At 39.0% G+C, this 22,300-nt stretch overlaps 1 protein-coding gene across 1 annotated transcript in view; it reads right to left on the reverse strand.

The window, feature by feature from the left end:
* The window catches only part of FNDC3B (fibronectin type III domain containing 3B), a 310,570-nt gene that overhangs the window by 189,831 nt on the left and 98,439 nt on the right, over positions 1-22,300 (reverse strand). Inside the window, exon 3 of the mRNA XM_011998294.1 lies at positions 4,897-4,973. Coding sequence (XP_011853684.1) covers positions 4,897-4,973 — 77 coding nt within the window. The remainder of the gene's footprint in view (positions 1-4,896; positions 4,974-22,300) is intronic.

Raw genomic sequence — 22,300 nt, forward strand, 5'->3', positions numbered from 1 at the left:
AATTTTTTTAAAAAGGTAAATAAATAAAGACCATACCATGCACAAGTAGCTGGTGTTTTAGAAATGGAGATACATAAGTAGGCACAACACACACCCACACTCACACTGCCAGAAAGCAATAAAATCGTCAGGACAAGGTTCTGCCACAGACTGTGAGATTGCATCATAGTGGGAAAGAGGTCACTGTAATCAGAAATGCATAGGCTGCAATCCTGGTTCCAACCTGGGCCTCAGCATCCTCATTATGTAGAGATGGGACAGTGAAAACTAGACATAAAAATAAACCATTTAGCACAGTGCACAATATTCATAGTAGTTACCATCACCATCACCAATAACTTCAAAGTGGGGTCATTTTCCCAGCTGCCCCATTGTTTCTCGATTCATAACTGGGACATGTCACTGTCTTCCCCTCGCCCCTTCTTTTGTACTAGCTTTATTGAGATTTACTTTATATAACATAAAATTCATCCTGTTACAGTGTCCAATTTAGTAGGTTTTAGTGTCCCAGTTAAGTAACCACCACCACTATCTACTTCCAGAACATTTTTATCTCCCCAAAGAAACAGCATACCCCATTACTCCTTCCCCCCAACTCCTGGCAACCACTGATTTATTTGTCTCTATGAATTTGCCTATTGCAGACATTTTATATAAGTGGAATGATACAATATGTGGCTTTTATGTCTGGCTTCTTTCACTTAGCATACTGTTTTCAAGGTTTATCCATAGTTTAGCATGTATCAGTTCTTTATCCCTCATTATGGCTGAATTATGGTCCATTGAGTGAGATATTATATTACATCTACCTATTCATAGGTTGATAGGCATTTGGGTTGTTTCCACTTTGGGGCTATTATGAATAATGCTCCTGTGAACATTCCTGTACAAGTGTTTGTGTGGTCATATATTTTCATTTCTCAGGTATATACCTAGGAGTGCAATTGTTGGGTCATATGCAACTCTCTATTCAACCATCTGAAGAACTGCCAGATTGTTTTCCAAAGCAGATGTACTATTTTACATTAACATATACAGTATATTCCACTTTTCCTACAACCTTGCCAATACTTGTTATTGTCTTTTTGACTGTAGAAATTCTAGCATGTTAAGGTATTGCAGTGTGGTTTTGATCTGCATTTCTCTGATGGCTAATGATATTGAGCATCTTTTCATGTTCTAATTGGCCATTTGTATATCTTCTTTGGAGAAATGTCTGTTTGGGTCCTTGGCCCACTTTTAAATTATTTTTTTTTTTAATTCTTGAGTTATAAGGTTTTCACATATTCTAGATTCAAGTTCTTTCTGAAACATATTATTTGTACATATTTTCTCCCATTTTGTGAATTTTCTTTCCATTTTTGTTGTTGTTGTTGTTGTTGTTTTTAGACGGAATCTCGCTCTGTCACCCAGGCTGGAATGCAGTGGGGCAATCTCGGTTCACTGCAACCTTCACCTCCAGGTTCAAGTGATTACCCTGCCTCAGCCTCCTGAGTAGCTGGGACGACAGGCATGTGCCACCACACCTGGTTTTTTTCGTTTGTTTGTTTTTTTGGTATTTTTAGTAGAGAAAAGGTTTCACCATGTTGGTTAGGCTGGTCTCGAACTCCAGACCTCAAATGATCCACCTGCCTTGGTCTCCCAAAGTGCTGAGATTACAGGTGTGAGCCACAGTCCCAGGCCTCTTTCTACTTTTTAACGGTGTCTTTTGAGGCACAAAAATTTTTAATTTGTATAAAGTCAAATACATCTATTTTTTTCTCTTGTTGCTCATGCTTTTGGTGTCACATATACAAATCCATTACCTAATCCAAGGTTATAAAATTTTGTATCTCAAGTTTTATAGTTTTAGTTCCTAGATTTCTGTTTATAATCCATTTTGAGTTAATTTTTGCATATGGTGTGAGATAGCTGTTCAACTTCACTCTTTTTGCATGTGGATATCCAGTTTTTCTAGCACCATTTATTGAAAAGATTATTCTTTTCTCCAGTGAACTGTCTTGGCGTTCCTCTCTCTTTTAAAAACACATTCAGAACATTTCATTCTTTGCAGGTATAGATCAGTCTCATATTATTTTCCATCTATTAAGCATTATATTACTCTCTTTAAACATGCAAATCATTGAAGAATATATGTGAATCTCTCCTGTACTTACTTATGCTTAGACAATCATTCACATTTAAAAACATTTAGCCAAGTACCTACTTTGTGTCAGGCAGTATTCTAGATGCTGAGATACAATCCCCATGAGGCAATATGAGTTCTTGGAGATGACTATAAATACACATTATATTCTACGACAGGGAGGAAAAGAATCACAGATGCTGAAAAAACAGAACAACTATTTCTGTGATGAAGGTTCTAAAAGGGTCACACTGAGGAGAGGCACCAAAAAGAACAACTGAATTGTCAAAGAAAGGCTCTAGAGTGTTCCAGAGAAAGGGGGAAATAATGGACATGAAAGTGTTTATTTGGAAAGAGGCTCAAGGTATCTAGGGAACAGAGGTTTAACATATAGACCGTGTGGTGACAGGTAAAGGTGCCTCTTGAGAGGTAAGCAGTGTTGAGTGTTATGGATATCATATACACCATGCTACAGAACTTTAACTACATTTGTATATAATGGCAACCAACTCTAGACCTGAACAAGAAAGTCATGTGTATTTTAGGAAGAGGACTGTGGGGATAACTGTACAGAACTAACTAGCAGAGGGACAGATTAGTACTGAGCACAACTCACATATGTCCAGCCTGCAGGGGGAGAGTGTGTGTGTATGTGTGTGTGTGTTTCTTTCTTTCTACACCTGCATGACAACAATGTATTCTGCTCCTATCTCTTGGTGATAACCAGACAACTAAGACATTTTATACTTGGTTCCGCCTTTCTCATTTCACTGAAGTGTGTGTACTGCCAGCCTTGAAGATGATGTTGTGTACACATCCTATTGGCTTCTCAATTCTATTTTCTTCATATTAACAATCTTTTTCAGATACTCTACTGTAACATGTCATAAAAGATATAATACTATCATTGAAGGTCATTTAACTTTGCACCCATCTTCTGGTCACAGAGCCCAACTGAAATGAAGTTAGTCATTCACATGCCTTACAGACTGCTTCTTTCCCTTTCTCAATTCAAATTATTCCATTTTAACTATTTTTCCAATATTGTCTAGAATATTTTGCCATAACTATCAGCTGGGAAAGAACGTCAACACGCTTCCATCATCAGTTTCATACAAGCAAGTTTACAGCTCTACTTTTAGCCTTGCTATTTGGATTTTCTACAGTTTTCCAGAATCAGAACTATATCCAAGTCAAAAATTCTTCATTTCTCCTAGTACATGCAACAAATATTTTTGCATTTAATACAACCCCAGCAATACTACTAGCAAGAAAAAGCACACTGAAGCTTCTCTCCAGTAGAATGTTCAATTTTTAACTGGTACTCCATAAATGGACCTTTAGCATAAAAGGAGGTGTTATTTTTGCTGTCCCAGTGGTGAGAACTGTACTCTGTTCAATGGAATGAAACACGTCCTCAAAATAAATGAGCAGGAGACATAATGGAATTCTACATTCCTTGTTCTTTTCTGTTAACTGACTGCGGGTGTGAATGTGATCCATCATCTTGTATCCCTGCTGGAAGAGCCTGTTCTACACCCCATCCTCCCTCCAGTGATTCTTATTTACAAAGACTTGTGTAAAATAAGTCATTTATTTGCAACAGCAGGAAAACTGGCCAGCAATCTGGCTATGTAATAAATAAATAAAGTCAAATTGGCTCACACACAAAAAAAAAGGATGGAAAAAATGAAATTATAGTAGCTGTGATATGTCTTACACATGAAGAAACGGTTAAGTTTTTATATCAGAAAAGGATAAATCTTTGATTCCTGCCTCTGCTTCAGCAACTCTCCTATGTAGCTGCCAATTTTTCATCCTAGCAAAATCATTAAAAACTGAAAATTACATATTTTTAAACCACTTTAAAAGCAGAGGCTGAGAGAGAAAGAGTAAAGAAAAGAAAAATCCATCTGGAAGGATATAATCAAAAAAACGTTAGCACAGTGATTATCATCTCTGGAGAGTAAAATTGTAAATATTTTTCATTTTATGCTAAGTAGGAAGAACAAAAAAGGCAGAAAGATAGAAAAACAGTTTGTTAGGTATTTGGAAAGGTAGCTATGCAGAAACAGGAGATTTGTATATTGTGCTGAGGCTAGGACAAAATCTAAAGTATATACAGATGTCCACAATGTTCCAGCCATGCAAAACATTTTATACCTCATTCAGGCACAGGAACATAACTTCATCCTTTAAGCTTTTTTACGCTTCCAATAGATCTCTGAGATTCCTATTACCATCATTTTACTTAGAAAACCAAACCTCAGAGAAATTTAAATGCAAACAGCCAAGTTCTCACATCATACTCAGTAATTCACCAAGCCCAGGTGGTGCCACATCGTGGAGCAATGGAACTCCATTTTTTTCCATCTATAACAGAACGCAGGCCCTGTTTATGTGAGCTATGTCTCTTTTAATATGTTAACTAACTAAATCTATGAATTTTCTTCCAGAAAGTTATATTACAGGTGGAAGGAAATTTCTAAAGCAGGAGACTCCATAAAGAAATCACAACCAATCAATCAAACATAAAAACGCCACTTGCCAGAGGACAGTCTAGTAGGCCTTCTACGTTTCCTTTTCTCTGGCTCTCCAGTACGTCAAGTGGCAAAACACAAGAAATACCATGTGGTGCCACAAAATGATGGCAAATCTAGCACTATGATACCTAAATTAACTCCTGGAATATGGCTTTGAAGCCTCAACGTATACTCTGTTGGAGTAACGTAGTGTCCATAGTGAGTAGAGAAGTCCATCAAATGGATTACCTGTGAGATATAACCTGGAGGCACATGAATGGGAGGAATGGATCCATTGGGTGACATCATGGGAACCTCAGCAGGTCCTAAAAGAGATGAGTCAGATGTTAATAGCTGAAGAAACATGCATTATTCAAAATAATCAGTGTTTTCAATGTACTATCCATACTGAAGATAATTAATCACTTTGACAATCTTTCCTCAAAAGTTGGTATATATTGCCTTAAAGCTAAACCTGAAACCACAAATGAAAAGGAATTCTCCAACTATACAACTCAAAGAAAACAAACAAAAAACCCAAAACTATAAGTATCTTTATAAATATTTAATGATTCCCAAAACCTCAAGTTCCATAAACCAAGATTGCTCAGTTAATAGCAGTCTAACAGAGTGGGGCAAAAAGTTTCTTTCTTTTTATTTGGCCTTTAAAAGAATGTATAATTAATCAATATTTAAACAAATCAATTATAAAATTATTTTCTATTCTGGTTTAAAAAGCTCCTACAGACTTTGGGTTTATGATTTTCAGTTAGATTATCATTTTTAATAAATTACTGTAACATGCCATAATTTGAAATAGAAGAGATCCTTAAATTATTCCAAACCAACTGAATAAGGCAGGGGGAAAAAATAGATCTTTTTTTTGGACGGAGTCTTGCTCTTGTTGCCAAGGCTAGAGTGCAATGGCGCAATCTCGGCTCACTACAACCTCTGCCTCCCAGGTTCAAGCGATTCTCCTGCCTCAGTCTCCTGAGTAGCTGAGATTACAGATGCCTGCCACCACGCCCAGATAATTTTTGTATTTTCAGTAGAGATGGGGTTTCACCACGTTGGCCAGCCTGGTCTCAGACTCCTGACCTCGTAATTCACCCACCTCGGCTTCCCAAAGTGCTGGGATTACAGGTGTGAGCCACCGCATCAGGCCTAGATCATATTTTAAAATAAGGAACTATTAAAAATATGAATGCCAAATTTACTTGGATTTTTCAAAGTAAAGCATTAAATTAACAAGAAATTTGTTTCAAAATAGGAAATTCAGCTTTCTGATCCACCATCTGGGATGGAACCATGACCAAAATGCAGATTTTCGTAAAAGTCCTTACAGAAAAAGCACCACTCTCAAGGCTGAACCCTTGGACACAATAGAAAATCCAAAGGCCAAGATCCAGAATAAAGAAGGAATTTCTCCTGATCAGCAGAGACTGATCTTTGCTGGCAAGCAACTGAAAGATGAACATACTCTGTCTTAACTACACATTCAAAAGGAGTCCGCTCTTCATCTTGTGTTGGGACTTCATAGAAGTAGTCATACCACTCCCAAGAAGAACAAACGTAATAGAAAAAGATTAAGCTGGATGTCCTGAGATACGATAAGGTAGATGACAACAGCAAAATGAGTGGCCTTCACTAGCAGTGTCCTTCAGATGAATGTGGTGCTGGAGTTTTTATGGCCAGTCACAAACATTTGACAGACATTATTGTAGCAAATATTGTCTGACTTACTGCTTCAACAAACCAGAAGACAAGGCTCGGCGCAGTAGCTCACTTGAGCCCAGGAGTTTGAGACCAGCCTGGGCAACATAGCAAGATCCCATCTCTACAAAAAATTAAAAAGTTGCTAGGCATGGTGGAGCGTGTCTGTGGTCCTAGCTACTTGGAAGGCTCAGGTGGGAGGATGGCTTGAGCCCAGGAGGTCGAGGCTACTGTAAGTCATGATCAAGCCACCACACCCCAGCCTGCGCACAGAGCAAGACTCTGTCTTCCCAAAAACGTTTTTAAAAACAGAAGACAAGCAATTGTGTATGAGTTAATAAAAGACGTAAACAACAACAAAAAGCTAAATTCAATGAATGTTAATTACATGTCTAAGGCAAACAACGAATGGCAAGGTTAACAATTACCCAAGATATAGTTTTGAGTTAATATTTAATTACAAAGAAACTGGCCGCTGTTACATCAAAATCAACTTCGGACACCTTTCAAAGATCTAACGATTAAACAAATGGTTTCCCTAGAAGTGCAAGAACCTCATGGCCACTGGTTTTCTATTTGGTGGCTGGCTCGCCTATTTAGCAGCCCTCCTCCCAAATGTCAATAGAAAAACTTTGTGTTTCTAGTCCAAGATGGGACTTCCTGGCTCCAAGTGCCTTGCATTGTTTATTTGCTTTATCCTAATGTATGTTGTGCTGTCAGCAATGAAAATTGCTCAGCTGGAACAAAAACCAAGAGAAATACAACACTTTATTTGGCAAAAGGCAGATCCTGCCATCCAGTGCTGCATTTAAATGTGCATACAATGGATCTTTCACTTCACAGTACAACCAGTGTTATGACCACTTCACAGGAGAGGACTCAGTAGGGAAAAAAGGGACAGGGACACTGGTGAGCATAAGAACAAGTCTGTGAAATAGGAAAGAAAACAGGAGCAGGGAAGAACATTTGTATATTTATCTAACATTCCAAGTGCCAAGCATTCAATCCAAATCCACAGATAATACACCAAATCACTAAACTATCTGATCATCTCTATAACTGTAAAAAATAAACACAGCAAAAGAAGAGAATGGCATAAAAATGGATCACTGCATGACCCAATTTAATTCTTAAGTATAATTTAAACGAATACATCCACCAATCGCTGAAGGCATTGGTTTCCAAAACCATTTTTCCCGTCAGCTTCAGCATTTTTGACATAGCCATACACAGAGTTGTGTATTTACTCAATATTTGTATTTTAATTGATTCATTAAAAATAAATCATAAACAATGGGATGTCTGCGCCATCCTGAGCACTGTCTGTGAAATTCAAGGGCTGATGTACACAGCTCGATGCAGCAGATGTTAAGAGCGAGGTCTGCCTGGTTTTATTCCCCAGCTCACTATTCACACTGGTGGTATGACCCTGAACAATTCACTTAGCCTTTCTGAGCCTTACTTCCTAATAGTCATAAGTGAGAATAACAGTTCTTACTTCATATGGTCAGGTTTAAAGATTAAATTCATTACGTGCAAAAGCGCTTAGAGCAGTGCATGGCACAATAATCACTCATCAAAATGTTACCAGTTATCATTATTCTTTACAATGCTTTTTATAATTTTATTGATAGTTTTGGTTGCTTTTTAAAAATTTTTTTGTTACTATTACAAGTACTAAAGCTTTTTAATAGTCCATACCCATGCAACATAAAATCAACAAGTATACACTTGGTACAACATTGACTTAGGGAACAATCCTTCCTCATTAGGTAAAAATAAAATGTTTCACAGTACAGAGTGTGAACAGAGGTGCTACCACCTCAATAAAGTATTGCTTTTTAATCACCAAAATGTTTACCATGCAAATAGTCTCTTAACCCTAGGCATGACCCCTAAAACTGTTAAAGTCATTTGTGTAAAATGCTTTAAAGAATGTAGGACAAGTATGTGATTTACAGCTAGAAAAGGCTTTTTTCACAGTCTTGATTTCAAGAGTAGCCAAATGACTTTAACATGTTTGTTCCCCCTTTTGTCACTGTCATCAAAACTATTTCAAAGGACATTTATAAATATGCACTAATAGTTTCCAAAACTCTACCTTGCCTTAGAACCCCAAGTTCCTCTCCTTTCTGAAATAAACCATTACAACTATAAGCAATTTGGAGTTTAAAAGCTAGCAAAATAAAATCTCATTCACCATAGTGGTACGAAAAGAAGTTATTGTCTTCCTAAACATTTATTTCCCAATCTGTGAGTTTACTATCTCTGCTCAACTGTGTTTGAGAATGTCCAATATTATTGTAATCTTTCCCTAATTAAAACACTAATTTCTCTTCCTAAAGTTCCTAAAAGTCTTAAAAGTCTGCTAGCATTTGTTAATGAGTTTATTTTTCATTTACTTAAACCTTGAACCAGAAACGTTGGAGAGCCTTTATTATTCAATCAATGGTAATTAATGCAATGATTCTATGACAGTATTCATACATCAAAGAGACAAAAGGAAAGACCAGCAACATTGTATTCTTAGGACCACACAAGCTCTTGGAGAGCTCCTGAGCCCGCACCAAGGCTGCAAGATCATTCTGCCTCATCCTCTATTTCTTCCCTGCTACCAGGGATCCCCAAGAGCAGGGGTGCCCAACCACTAATAGTGGTCCGTGGCCTGTTAGGAACCGGGCTGCACAGCAGGAGATGAACAGTGGGCAAGCCAGCATTACTGCCTGAGCTCCGCCTCCTGTCAGATCAGCAGCCGCATTAGATTCCTAATCAGCAGCGAACCCTATCGTGAAGAGGGATGTAGGCATTCCTTATGAGAATCTAACTAATGCCTGATGATCTGAGGTGAAGCAGTTTCATTCTGAAACAGTCTCCCTCACCCCCAGTCCATGGAAAAATTGTCTTCCACAAAACCAGTCCCTGGTGCCAAAACGGTTGGAACCACTGACCTAGAGCTCACACATCTCAGACGCTATCTTCACAACATTCACCCATTCTGGGAGCAGACAGAACTAGACTAATTAGATGAATTACAAATAAAGTTTGGAAATCTCAAAGTGGTGGCAACTGGGAATCCAGGGTATAAATCATCATTTAAAACAAGTCTTAGAAAAAGATCAGCCATAAACTAATCAATTATATTATAATTTCAGGCACGTTTAAATGGTATTTTTATCATCTGAGTATTCATGTAATACATGTAAACAGGTAATGAATTCATATAATTATTGGACTTGTCTATAAACTGGTACTTGTATGACTAAATGGCTATTTTTCAACAATAGCCCTTAGTTGCAATAGATTACATTTTTTCCTAATTGATTTAAATATCGTCTTGCTCAAAAAGGATGCAAAGGAGTTGATATCACAACACAGCAAGATAAAACTAATGAGAAAATAAGGCAAAGATGAAATAACGATGTGATAAAATCCAATATATCCTATAAAAGTGACCCTTCCGTCTTTTTAAATCGCTGAGGAACAGAAATTCTTGCTGGCAGAAGTAGCTATAAGGCCACAGCTAGTAGGTAAACAGATAATAATGGTGAAAGTAATTATCAGAACAAATGGTCTAAATACAAGTACACTTAAGCTGTTTGCAATGGGTCTAATACTGCATACAAAATGTGAGATCTTCTGATGAATCTCATAAATGTCTAATGATGAATCTCTAACCATTCATAGTGACTCAAGACTCTTACACAAGCTAAGAGATAATGTAGGCACTTTGGTTAGTTCTGAATTTCTTTCTTTCTTTTTTTTTTTTTTTTAATTATTCAACACTGATTAATCCCACAAGGGAACTAAAAGGAATACAAAGAAAATAAAGCACAGACACTAACTTCAAAGAAATTCGAACTCTGCTACAGTGGTTCTTCAACTTCAATGTGCATCCACATCACCTAAAGCGTTTCTTAAAATACAAATTGCTAGGCCCCACTCCGCACAGTGTCAGAACTGGAAAGTTTAGAGGGAATCCCCAAGAATGAGTATTTCTAACAAGTTCTCAGGTGGTGTGGATGCTGCTGTCTAGGGACCATGCTTTGATAAGCTCTGACTTCATGAGACAGAAGACTATATGAACCAGACTTTCCCCCAATATCAGGAACTAGACAAGGATGCCGACCTTCACCACTGAGATTCAACATTGTACTGGAAGTTCTAGCCAGAACAATTAGGCAAGAAAAAGAAAGGCACCCAAATTGGAAATAAAATTTATCTACTCACATATGACATATCCCAACATACAGAAAATCTCAAATATCCCACAAAAAAATTACTAGAGCTAGCACACTAATTCAGTAAAGCTGCAAGGTATCATATCTGCACACAAAAGCCAATTGTGTTTCTACACACCAGAAATGAATAATCAGAAAATTAAGAAAACAATTCCAATCACAACAGCATCCAAAAGAATAAAATACCTAGAAATAAATTTAATCAATGGAGTAAATGGTTTGTATACTGAAACTACAAAACATTGCTAAATAGTAGCATGAAACAGAAGACTGATTGATTGATTGATTTTAATAGAGCCAGAGTCTCACTATATTGCCCAGGCTGATCTCGAACTCCTGGGGCTCAAGTGATACTCCTCGGCCTCCAAAGTACTGGGAGTACAGGCATGAGCCACCACACCCATCCATGGAAGATTTATTATTAAGCTAGCAATAATACTCAAAGTGATCTAGAGTCAATGTAATATTATCAAAATTCCAGGGACCCCAAATAGGCAGAAAGAATGAACTTGGACCCCATCTCATATCATATACCAAAATCAACTCAAAATGGATCATAGACCTACTTATAGAAGCTTAAAAAAATAATAAAACTCTCAGAAGAAAACAGAAGTAAATCTTCATGACACTGCATTTGGCAACAGATCCGTAGACACCAAAAGTACAAGCAACAAAATATAGATAAAAAGAACTTCGTTAAAATAAAAACTTTTGTGTATCAAAAGGCATTACTAAGAAAATGAAAACACATCCTATAGAATGGGAAAAATATTTCCAAATCATATTTGATAAAGGACTTGTATCCAGAATAGATGAAGAACTCTCACAACTCAACAAAAAGACAAACTACCCAACTTAAAAATGGCTAAATGAATAGACATTTCTCTAAAGATAATATGTAGTCAACACACAAACACATGCATACACATAAAAAGATGCTCAATATCATTAATCATGAGGAAAATACAAATCAAAACCATGATGAGATACCACTTCACACACACTAGGATGGCTATTAAAAGACAAAGACACACAAACACACAGAAAATAACAAATGTTGGCAAGTTTGTGGAGAAATTGGAAACTTTTACACTGCTGGTAGGCAAGTAAAACAGAAACTGTGGAAAAGTGTAGCACTTCCTTAAAAAAGTTAAATGTAAAATTCCCTTATGACCCACTAATTCCACTTTTAGTTGTATTAGGTTGGTACAAAAGTAATTGCTTTTTGCCATTGAAAGTAATATATCCAAGAGAATTGAAAACACACAAACACACACATCTACAGGCATGTTCATAGCAGCCTGTACATGTGTTCATGTTCACAATACTCAAAAGATAGAAACAGCTGAAATGTCCATCAGAAGATGGATGGATAAAATGTGGTAGGTACAAACAAGAGAATACTACTCAACCATAAAAAGGAATGAAGCACTAATACAAGCTACAAGGCTGACAAAGCTTGAAAGCATTAGGATTAGACCCAAAAGATCACCCATATTGTGTCACTCCACTTATATGAAATATTCACAATAAATGAATCTACAGAAACAGAACTCAGATTGGTGGTTGCCAAAGGCTGAGGCAGGAGGGTGGGTGGAAGGTTTGCAGGACTGAGGAGCATCCGCTCAATAGGTACAGCTTTTTGGGGTGATGAAAAACATTTTGGAAACAGAGGTAGTGGTTGCATAACATTGTGAATAGGTGTATTTACTAAATGAGTTAATTTTATGTTCTATGCATTTCACCTTAACAAAAAAAGAATTGAAAAATTATGCCAATAACCAAAGAAAGATAAAATAGTAAAACTGGGGTTACTAACAAGCTACCAAACAGCAACGGCATATAAATCTCTTGAGAGCACATTTTTATTCCATATACATTCATATTTGCAAAGACACTATTTCTAGACACTGTGCTATGCAAAAGCCAACAGATGCATTGTCTATCCACAAGCAACTGCGTGGGGATACAGACATATAAATAAATAAACACAAGGAGGCATTTCAGGCACTGTATAAATTTTACAAGATTTAAAGAGATTATTATCTTGTGGAAACCTTAGTCACTGCAGAACTGAGGAGGTCAAAGGCCCTTAGGATATAATAGAAGTCTCACAGTTTTACAAATAAACAAACTGAGGCCCAGAAGCAAGCTGACCAGCCCAGGAAAGAGCAGGCAAGAGATGGAACAACAGGGACGAGAACTCTGTTCTCCTTCTTTTTCTAATTACACTTTCCTTTGAAAGTAAGATCCCTTGTTCCTTAAACTGCCGCTGGCAAACTCATCTTCTTTCCAGGTGTTATTTTCACACAGAAGCTAGGTACTGATGGCACATTCCTCTGGCTCAGGTGAAATGAGGGAAGGCATACTGGTCTCTCCAACCAAAACTACTTCTTCCCAACGGCATCCACCCAGAGAGGAAACGGGCCAGGAAGGCGCTCGGGAGGCTTGGGTTTGCACCTGGACTCCATCACTTTCTAGCATGACCTTGGGGCAAATTACTTAAAACTGTCTGATCAACACTTTTGGCCTACCAAAAGGGATGACAGGTGCTAATTTCAAGGGTTGTTTAAGGACTGGAAGATGTAATGCATATAAAGTGCCTAGCACTGTGCCTTGATGAGTAACATCTTAACAACTTAAAACACTGCCCCAGTAGAAGAAAAATACCATGTGAACAAAGAGGTTAACACAGTGTAATCATTCACCACAGACGCCAAATGAGCAAATGAGTTACACAGTTTCGTAGATGAGCAAGTGAGTTTTTTTGCTCTTCACATTCTTTCTTTCTAAAGTATCTTTCCATGTTGTAGCTTGGCAAGAATATCCTCCTCTTGAAAATGTAGTATCTTCACGATAACCTAATTATGGTTATTAAAAAATAAGAAAATAAAAAGAACAAGGGAAGGGTGGCTGGTTTGTCATGGTTGTCTACTCCCCCCAACCCTATTCCTCTGTGTCTCCCCAGATTACCTGTCCTGTTTCCCCAATTTCTAGGAAATCTTGGAAAGTTGGGTGTGCGAACTTTCGGGATGTCCTCAGATAGCTGTAAATCAAAGGACCAGCCTTTTGTTTCTGAAAGTCGATCTCCGTTTCTCTAGCATTGGCTTTATTTCAAGAATTTCTAGTCTGGTCCAGTCATTGTCTTTAAAAAGGAGCAAATGGCCAAAAGAACAAATTGCTCCATGACTAAATTTTCCTGCTAAAACCTCAATGTATATCACTACCAAGAACCAAAACTGAGTTGCTGATAGAATTCTTAAATAAGGGTAGCCATCATCTTCTCACTTGGCCATTTCAAATCACAAGGCCGGCGTTAGTTAACAATTCTGTCTTGCCAATTTGAAATTCAAGTCTTTTCTTTCAAACATTCCTCTTTGAACCTGTTTTGTTACTTAGCTGTTTTAAGGGCATCAGGAGCAGAAAGACCAGGGTTTAATTCTCACATAAGACAAGCTTCTTAAATCCCAATTTTCCTCAGTTTCATTGAAATTGAGGAATCTACCCAATTAGCTACTTTATCAAGTTGTTTTTAGGCTTAAATGGTTAAAAAAAAAAAAAAACCTATACACTTACTGTGTAAATATATAATACTATGCTTTTCTTAGCTTGTGTTTTATTAAATTCAATCAACATTCATTGTGCAAGATGATGTAAGGAATTGAAAGTCACACAGAAGATTTTTAACACATACATAAACAACAAACTACTGCATAAAGCAGCAGCAATTGTTTCATTAGAGGCAAGGAACTCTGGAGCTGGACAATAACAATTATCCGTAGAGTGGGTGGGGGAAGAATATTCAAAATTCAGTAACTAGCAATGAATGGTACAGAAAGCTGGTGAATCCATTCACAGCAGGCATGATGACCTAACATGGTTTCAAAAAGAACTTGATTTAAATTCAGGGCTACAGAAATGCAAGCTTTAAGACTGTCAAAGACATCAGGTACCAGGAAACAGGCTTGTAGTATAATCTTCAACTCCAGTTTTTAGAACTCTTGGTTGTTACTTTGTTCAGTTCAACAAACCTTTGTTGAACCCAATGTAACTGCCAGACCTTGTGCAGGATGCCAAGGACACAATGACATTGACGAGAACAAACATTTCTGTTCTTAATTATGGAGAGAATGGCATGCGGAATGAGTAATGCACAGGTGCACAGAACCATGTGGGGGGAGGGGAGACCCAGCTTTTGGCCTGAGATTTCTGTGTATCTCAGCATGGAGTCAGGCACATAGCCCAGGCAACTCAAGCGGCATGAGCATTTGGTCAAAGTCTGATCCAGCAACAGAAATAATTGAAGAGTTAGGTAGAAGATCTCTGAGAAAGGGTCCAAGAAATTGATCTCTGGAAAAACAAAAAATAGTGGGTTCCATACATCCAGACTGACGGTAAAGCTGAATCTCCCAGGGTCTCAGGACTCTGCTCTTCAAGTTAAACTTCATCACCTTGTCCCAATTTGAAACATAATTTACTTACTCTACAAATAAACAACATTCAGGATTACCTTATCATTTAAACTTATTTATTTATTTTGAGACAGGGTCTCGCTCTGTCACCTAGGCTGGAGTGCAGTGGCATGATCACAGCTCAACGCAGCCTCAACCTCCTGGGGTCAAGTGATCCTCTCACCACAGCCTCCTGAGTAGCTAGGACTACAGACAAGCCACTACATGCGCAGCTGATTTTTGTATTTTTTTGTAGAGATGTGGTCTCACCATGCCGCCCAGGCTGGCCTTGAACTCCTGGCCTCAAGCAATCCTCCCACCTCAGCCACCCAAAGGGCAGAGATTACAGGTGTGAGTCACTGTGCCTAGCCAGTTAAACTTATTTAAATGAATACTAAGATCCCATCTTTCTTTGTTTTGATCTTTAATGTCAGGTTTGGAACAGCAGGTAATCCAAAGATAAACCTATTTATACTTAAACCAGGACCTTGTAAACATTAAAGCCCTAAGGAATTATACAAATACAACTCAATAATACTGAGAAAAGGCTTCTGATATTTAACAAGTAAAGTCCTTGCAAATATCAACAGCAAAATTAAAACAAAGGTATCAGAAAGAGCATCAAGTGCTTCATTTCAAAACCTTAAAAGCAAACCATCCCAGCATTTTTTTTCTCTTTGGCCCATGACGGGCATCCGAGGCCCTCGGACTTTCTCACACAGAGTAAAGAGCACGTATTAGCATTTCAGCTAATAACAAACTCAAGACGGAGTTCCCAGGAGAGATGAATAGGAACAGGTGAGTATAACTCCTAGTGGTATCCTCTAGACAAACTTGTTGAGGGTAAAAAATTACCCCCTATTCTGCTTATTAGAACAAGGCTATTTAAATTTTAAATGCCCCGAGGTAAAATGAAGACTAAGATGTTAAATAATCATACTAAAGTTTACGCATTTTGTAGAGACAAGAATCAGAAAGATTGCTCATTAAAAATTGATGCAAGCAGAGCGACTAAGGGAGGTCTCAGCAGGAACAAGGCAGAATTTATTCACTGCACTGGCCCTGAGTCCAGGCTGGACTGCAGTGGTGCAATCTCGGCTCACTGCAACCTCTGCCTCCTGGGTTCAAGCAATTCTCCTGCCTCAGCCTCCCAAGTAGCTGGGATTACAGGCGTCTGCCACCATGCCAGGCTAATTTTTGTATTTTTAGTAGAGACAGGGTTTCACCATATTGGTCAGGTTGGTCTCAAACTCTTGGCCTCAGGTGATCCACCCGCCTCAGCCTCCCAAAGTGCTGGGATTATAGGCGTGAGCCACCGCGCCCGGCCCCCAAGTCTTTAACAGGGTTGCCTGTCATTCTCTCACCAGCTTTCTCTGCTCTTAGGAAGAGTTATGAAAGGGAACAGAGATGAATAAAACCTTGTCTACTCTTCCTTCACGTACTCCCACTTCCATCACATTTGCCTGGCCACAAGGCCCTCTTCTCTCAGTGGGGACAGAGGAGTGAGCAAAAGACAGGACAGCAAACAAGTATTTTTGTAACAAGTCCACGAAGAATTCATGGGCAAATACACATTTCCTATTTTATTTGTGTTCCGCTTTACAATTCCTAGGTCATGCTCTAGCAGGGCAATTTTGCAAATAGTGCTGAAATTATTTACCAGACAACAAAACGTCATTGTACTCCTCACAAGCTGTTTTACATTATTCATCTGTTACAAATGAAAGAACATGAAAAACATCACCAACCTGAAAGTTGTATGACAAGTAATAATCATGTATTGCTTTACCAACATATCATTACTCAATATATTTCAAGGATTTCAATTATTGTTGCTTTAGTGAGGCTTACAAAGCAAACCACAGAGGATCCCTTTTAACTACTCTCAGGGTTGACTATGCCATTGCCCCTGCAAGAGTGCTTGCCATAAAGCAAAGTCTTTAACAACATTGTAAGGGCATTTTATTGACAACATCCTAATGTGGTTTACTAGCTTAGTTCTTTTAACTCATGCACTTAAAATCCAAAGGCAAGAAAGAAATGTCCAGGATGTATGGACTAGAACTACTAAGGAAAATCAAGAGTGATTATGGAAATGGAAAAAAAAGAACCAAATATTCCATAAAACACAGAGTCACAGTTTATCTACCTGATGCTACTTTCTCTCCAATCTAGAAGGCTGCTCACTCACTCCATCATCACTCCAGTGTCAGGCTGGAAGGGACCATCAATCTCCTAAAATTAACTTAATTTTACAAAAGAGTCTTGATTGTTAATAAAAATCCTCTAAGTTGTCCAGCGGCTTGGACCTAATAAAGGGCTCTGAGATACTTAGTTTGATGTACATAGTTCCAGTCTCTGTCTTACCTAAAACCACACAGAAGCGGCCGGGAAAGTAACTGAGAGTTCCTACAGACCAGCCTGTTGCTTTTACTCTTTTGTCTGTAAGTAAAAAACAAAGGGCAGGCTGAGGGCTGAGGGTAAATAACCACTACAAATAGGTTAGGCTCTCCTACCTCTGAAGTGTTTGGAGTCTGATCAAGGGCAGTCAGTAAACACCCCCAAGCAATTATGAGAAAGTTGGTCACCTAGACTGCTACTTTCTCAGCCATAAAAATGAACTGACAAAGTTATTGTTTGAGAGGCACCAGACTGCTTTACAGCTGCAACATAGATGCTTCTAATTTTGGCACATTGCCTCCACAGAAACAAGCAATTTTACTAAACAAGCTACAGTTTCATTTTCAAAAACCAACCCTTCATCTATTAAGGGGGCTTGAGGCAAATCAAAATGGAGTGTCTACATTTGGGGTGACAGGTTACCAGAAAGGTCTCCTAGCTGATTCACTGCTATTTATCCTCAGTGGATAAAGCAACAAGATTTTCAATAGAATAGATACATTTTAAAGTTAGCTCCTCAAAACAACGACTAAGGCTTTGGAGTTTGCTTACCTGGAAAGGCTAAAAAAAGAGGCCATATTAGGATAGGTAAGAATGGGGGGAAGGCAAAATTACCAGGTAATCACTAAAAACAAGAGTACATCAATATGTGGAGTTTCGCATACAGTACTATCAATGGTTAAGCAAGAGTATGAGCACAAATGATATGCATGATATATAAATATGAGCAACTCATAAATCCCTTCAAGGCAAAACGTTAGCATTATACTCCTCCCCTTTCCAGACATCCCTACTCAAACAAAACTGTGAATACTGAGAAGACAGGAGTTTCTTCATCATCTTATCTCTATCACTGCCTTTGAGAAACCACTGTGGTTTATGACTTGTCTTCCCCATGACTTTACCTGTAAAAGAACCCCCATGTTCCCACGTACGTATGCTCACATGTGAGGTCCAATGAGACGCACCTTCAGCCTCATACTTGTCTAGGGATCATATTCACTTTTAGATGAGTAAAACACTGTCAAAGTATTTGAGTAAAAACTTCCTGGCCAGAGATCTGAGGTCAGGTCTGTTAGGCTGTCTGCACAGAAATGTTACTAAAATGAAGTAGAGAACAGATAAGGAGAAAGAAGGATCTGGGGCAGAAAGTTGATCTTCTCTTTGAAAAAGAAGGGAGGAACCAGACAGACACCTAACATGGAAGAAAAAGAAAAAGGAAGGAAATAATTTGATGGATTGGTGTGTAAACTACAGACAAGGCAGAAAAGCCACAACCAGAAAATACACCAGTACCAATTAATCTCAACTGAATTGTTTTCCAACTGTCCTTGTGATGCATTAAGAGATCTGTGACCATAGCATATGCATGATATTCAAAATGGTAACTGATACAAATCATCACAGGAATCCAGAGGCTGGTCACTGGTCCAGTTCAGCTTTCCAATAGTATTTTTTAAAGTTCTTCTCTTCAGTCCACCCCCATCAAAACCAAATGGCTCAGTGGAGATATGGGATTCACTCTGTATGGCCCTGGGCAAGTTACTTATTTGTCCATGATACAAAGTAAAAGAGAAGAAACCTGATAATTTCTGTGCTTCCTTCTAGAGTAATATGCTGGGTGGTACTGCTGGTACTGGTGTCACGTAGCTCTATGCTTGCAGATTATAGAAGACAGGTGTTAGCTGACAATTTCTAAATTCTTCCTGCTATCATCCTCAAATGTCTGTTACATCAAAATTTCTAGGCCTTTTTGAAAATGTAGATTTCCAGGCCTTCAGAGTCTGCTTTTCCCCACAAGCAGCCCCACTTCCTCAGGCCATCCCTGATCACTGGTTTTGATGCAGATGTGCTATGGATCAGTTCAGAAGAATGACTTAGAAAGAACGCAGTAAAAAATAAATAGAAGTTAGAAAAAAATAGGCTCATTCAAGATCCTTGAAGCACATCTCATTTGTAGTTACCTTGAGCCCAATTAGCTAAGTTTTAATTTCATCACAACGTTTAAAAGTGAAGAGGGAAAAAGAGTCATTAGCAGAGTTCCATAAACTTTATCCTATTAATGGATATTTAATTGAATATGCTTCAGCTGGCAAAGATGACTATAAGTTGGCTAAAAATAGTCCCCCAGCTTTAGTCATAATAAAGCAACCACTGTTATACTTCCATGGCAACAACAAAATGATCACAGGATTTTATATAATATAGGATAATAAGCACTCTATGAAGCATCAGTCTATGCAATTATTGCTGTTTATTTATATGATTAATGGCCTCTGGTGATAGTTTAATATGAAATAGTATACATCTAAGAATAAGGAAGTAGGTAGAACAGTTGATAAAACATTTATAAACATCTTTAATTGACAGCTAAGATCACAGAATTGGAATTCTCTTGGGGATCTTAACGGTCATCCAGACCAATTCCCCATTTAATGCTTGAACTTTTGAACAAAATTTCTAGCAAGTAGCAGAATACTCCAATGTAGAGTTCACTATCTCAAAACGCAGGAAATTCCATTTTTTAATAATCGCAACTGGTAAAGGGTTTCCCATTTTCAAAGGCAGAAATCTGAATTCTGTTCCTAAGAGCCACACAAACAAAACGTAACCTCAATCCCATAAAACAAGATTTAGATACAGACTTAGGCAGTTGAATTCCATCAGCCCTCCTCTTCTACAGACAAAAATCATCTAGGCTTTCTTTATCTTCTCCTTCTATAACATGCCTTCCAACCATTCCCCTTGGGTCCTTCTAACAATCTACCTTATCTATGCCCCTTTGCAAAATCAGGTTCTAAAAACATTATATTTTATCATTTTCTGTATGTCCAAGGTGTGAGAAATCATTATAACCCTGGGCTACTGACAATCAAATTCAGAAATAAGTCCAGCCAACATCTTCCCTACACCTGGGTCAGTGGATCAATGAGGAACTCAACCCACTGCAGAGACAGGTAGAGCCTGCAAACAGGGTCCCGCCAAGTTCAAACCTGAAGAAGGCCATGATTTCTGTTTCTTCATCTTGAATTATACTAGGTTATTGAGATCCTTAGTATTCCAATCAGCACTGAACTCACTACTTAAAAACCTACATTTTTACATTTATGTTATGACTAATTTTTGTTATACTATTTGTAATCATTAAAATATTTAAACAGTTATATGTTTTTCAGTGTGTGTATATTGTCATATGAAATCATAAAGTTCTCTTCATATGAAATACTTTAACCTGTTACTTTAACTTAAAGGTTTCTGGAACAGCAGAGTAGTAAAGCACTGAACAAGAAACTCTAATTTTCAATCCCAACTTTTGCAAATGTGTCAGCAGCAAAATCTCAACTCACTAAGAATGTGTATAAAGATAATGATTTAATGATTCTATATATGGGTAACACATCCGAGTAACACATCAAAAAGCAAGTAACTTCTAAGCTGAGCTAATTCTCTCACATGAGCCAGAAAAAAGAATATTTTCTTCCCTGAAACCTTAGCTCATTCTTCTCAACAGTCGTACCTGTTTGCATATTCATGTGCAAATCTTTTCATTTTTTTGCACTCAGCTGAAAAGTTTAACTAAAACAAAATACTACAAAAATGCAGAGTTTGCCAGGCATGGTGACTCACACCTGTAATCTCAGACACTCGGGAGGCTGAGAAGGGAGGATTACTTGATGTCAGGAGTTTGAGAACAGTCTGGGCAAAAAAAAAGTGAGATTCCCATCTCTAAAAAAGTTTTAGAAACAAAAAATTAGCCAGACATGATGTCACACGCTTGTAGTCCCAGCACACTTGGGAGGCTGAGGCGGAAGGATTGCGCGGGCCCAGGAGTTTGAGGCTGTAGTGAACTATGACTGTGCCCCTGCACTCCAGCCTGAGTGACACAGACCCACTTCAAAAGAAAAAAGGAAAACAAAAAAAGAAAAGAAAGGAAAAATGCAGAACTCTTAAGAAAAATCTAACGATCTATTTTATCAAAACACATCATAATGATAGCAGTGGCAGCCCATGTGGAGCGGCCACTGCAACGATGCCAGCTGCACGGAGGGGTAGGCGGCGGCTTAGTGTAGCTGGCGGGGGTGGGAACAGGTGATCCCAGTGGGAGCCCTGTGCTCTACCAAGTTGGCAGGATGGGAGCATGCGCCCCAGGGCACAGCTGCAGCGACCCAGCTGCAGCTCCGGACCCAGGCATCCCTGCGCTGCCGCAGGCTCAGAAGTGCCTTCTCCCACTCCCTGGCCTCTCCCTGCCCCTGGCACCCGCTCCAGTGCAGGAAACAGTTGTGGCCGAGCCTGGGCACTGTCACGAGCCGGCCGGATGTGTGTGTGCTCGGGGCAGCACTGACATGCCAGCCCCCTGCTGCCTGGGCTCCCTCCAGACGTTGGGTACCAATGAGCACGGGAACAAGGTCAAGGGGCTGAGGGCGGTTCAGTGCGGGCCTGCAGGTGCCCCTCGGGCTGGACAGCCGGGGCGCCATGGATGGCATATTGATAGTGGTGGGAGGCAGACAGGTTCCTAGGCAGGAAGCAGTGGGTCCCTGGTGAAATCCACTTTTAAGCCAGGGAGGGCCTGTAGCCTACGGTTGGGGCTGCCAGTTCGGGGTGGAGTCGGCTACTGGGAGTGATAACTTCCTTGATGCCTTTCAGCTAATCAGATGGTGCTTTTTCCAGGCCCGCCCGTGGCCGCCCATGGTCACCCTCCTGAGCCCATGAAAACCCCCAGACTCAGCGACTCGTCACCTGTCTGTGGATAGGAGCTAACCACTTTGGGTCTCCTCTCCACTGAGAGCTGTTCTGTTGCTCAGTAAAACTCCTCTCTGCCTTGCTTACCCTCCAGTTGCCCGTGTAACTTCA

This window comes from Mandrillus leucophaeus, unplaced genomic scaffold, assembly GCF_000951045.1.
Source record: "Mandrillus leucophaeus isolate KB7577 unplaced genomic scaffold, Mleu.le_1.0 Scaffold566, whole genome shotgun sequence".
NCBI classification, from domain to species: Eukaryota; Metazoa; Chordata; class Mammalia; order Primates; family Cercopithecidae; genus Mandrillus; species Mandrillus leucophaeus.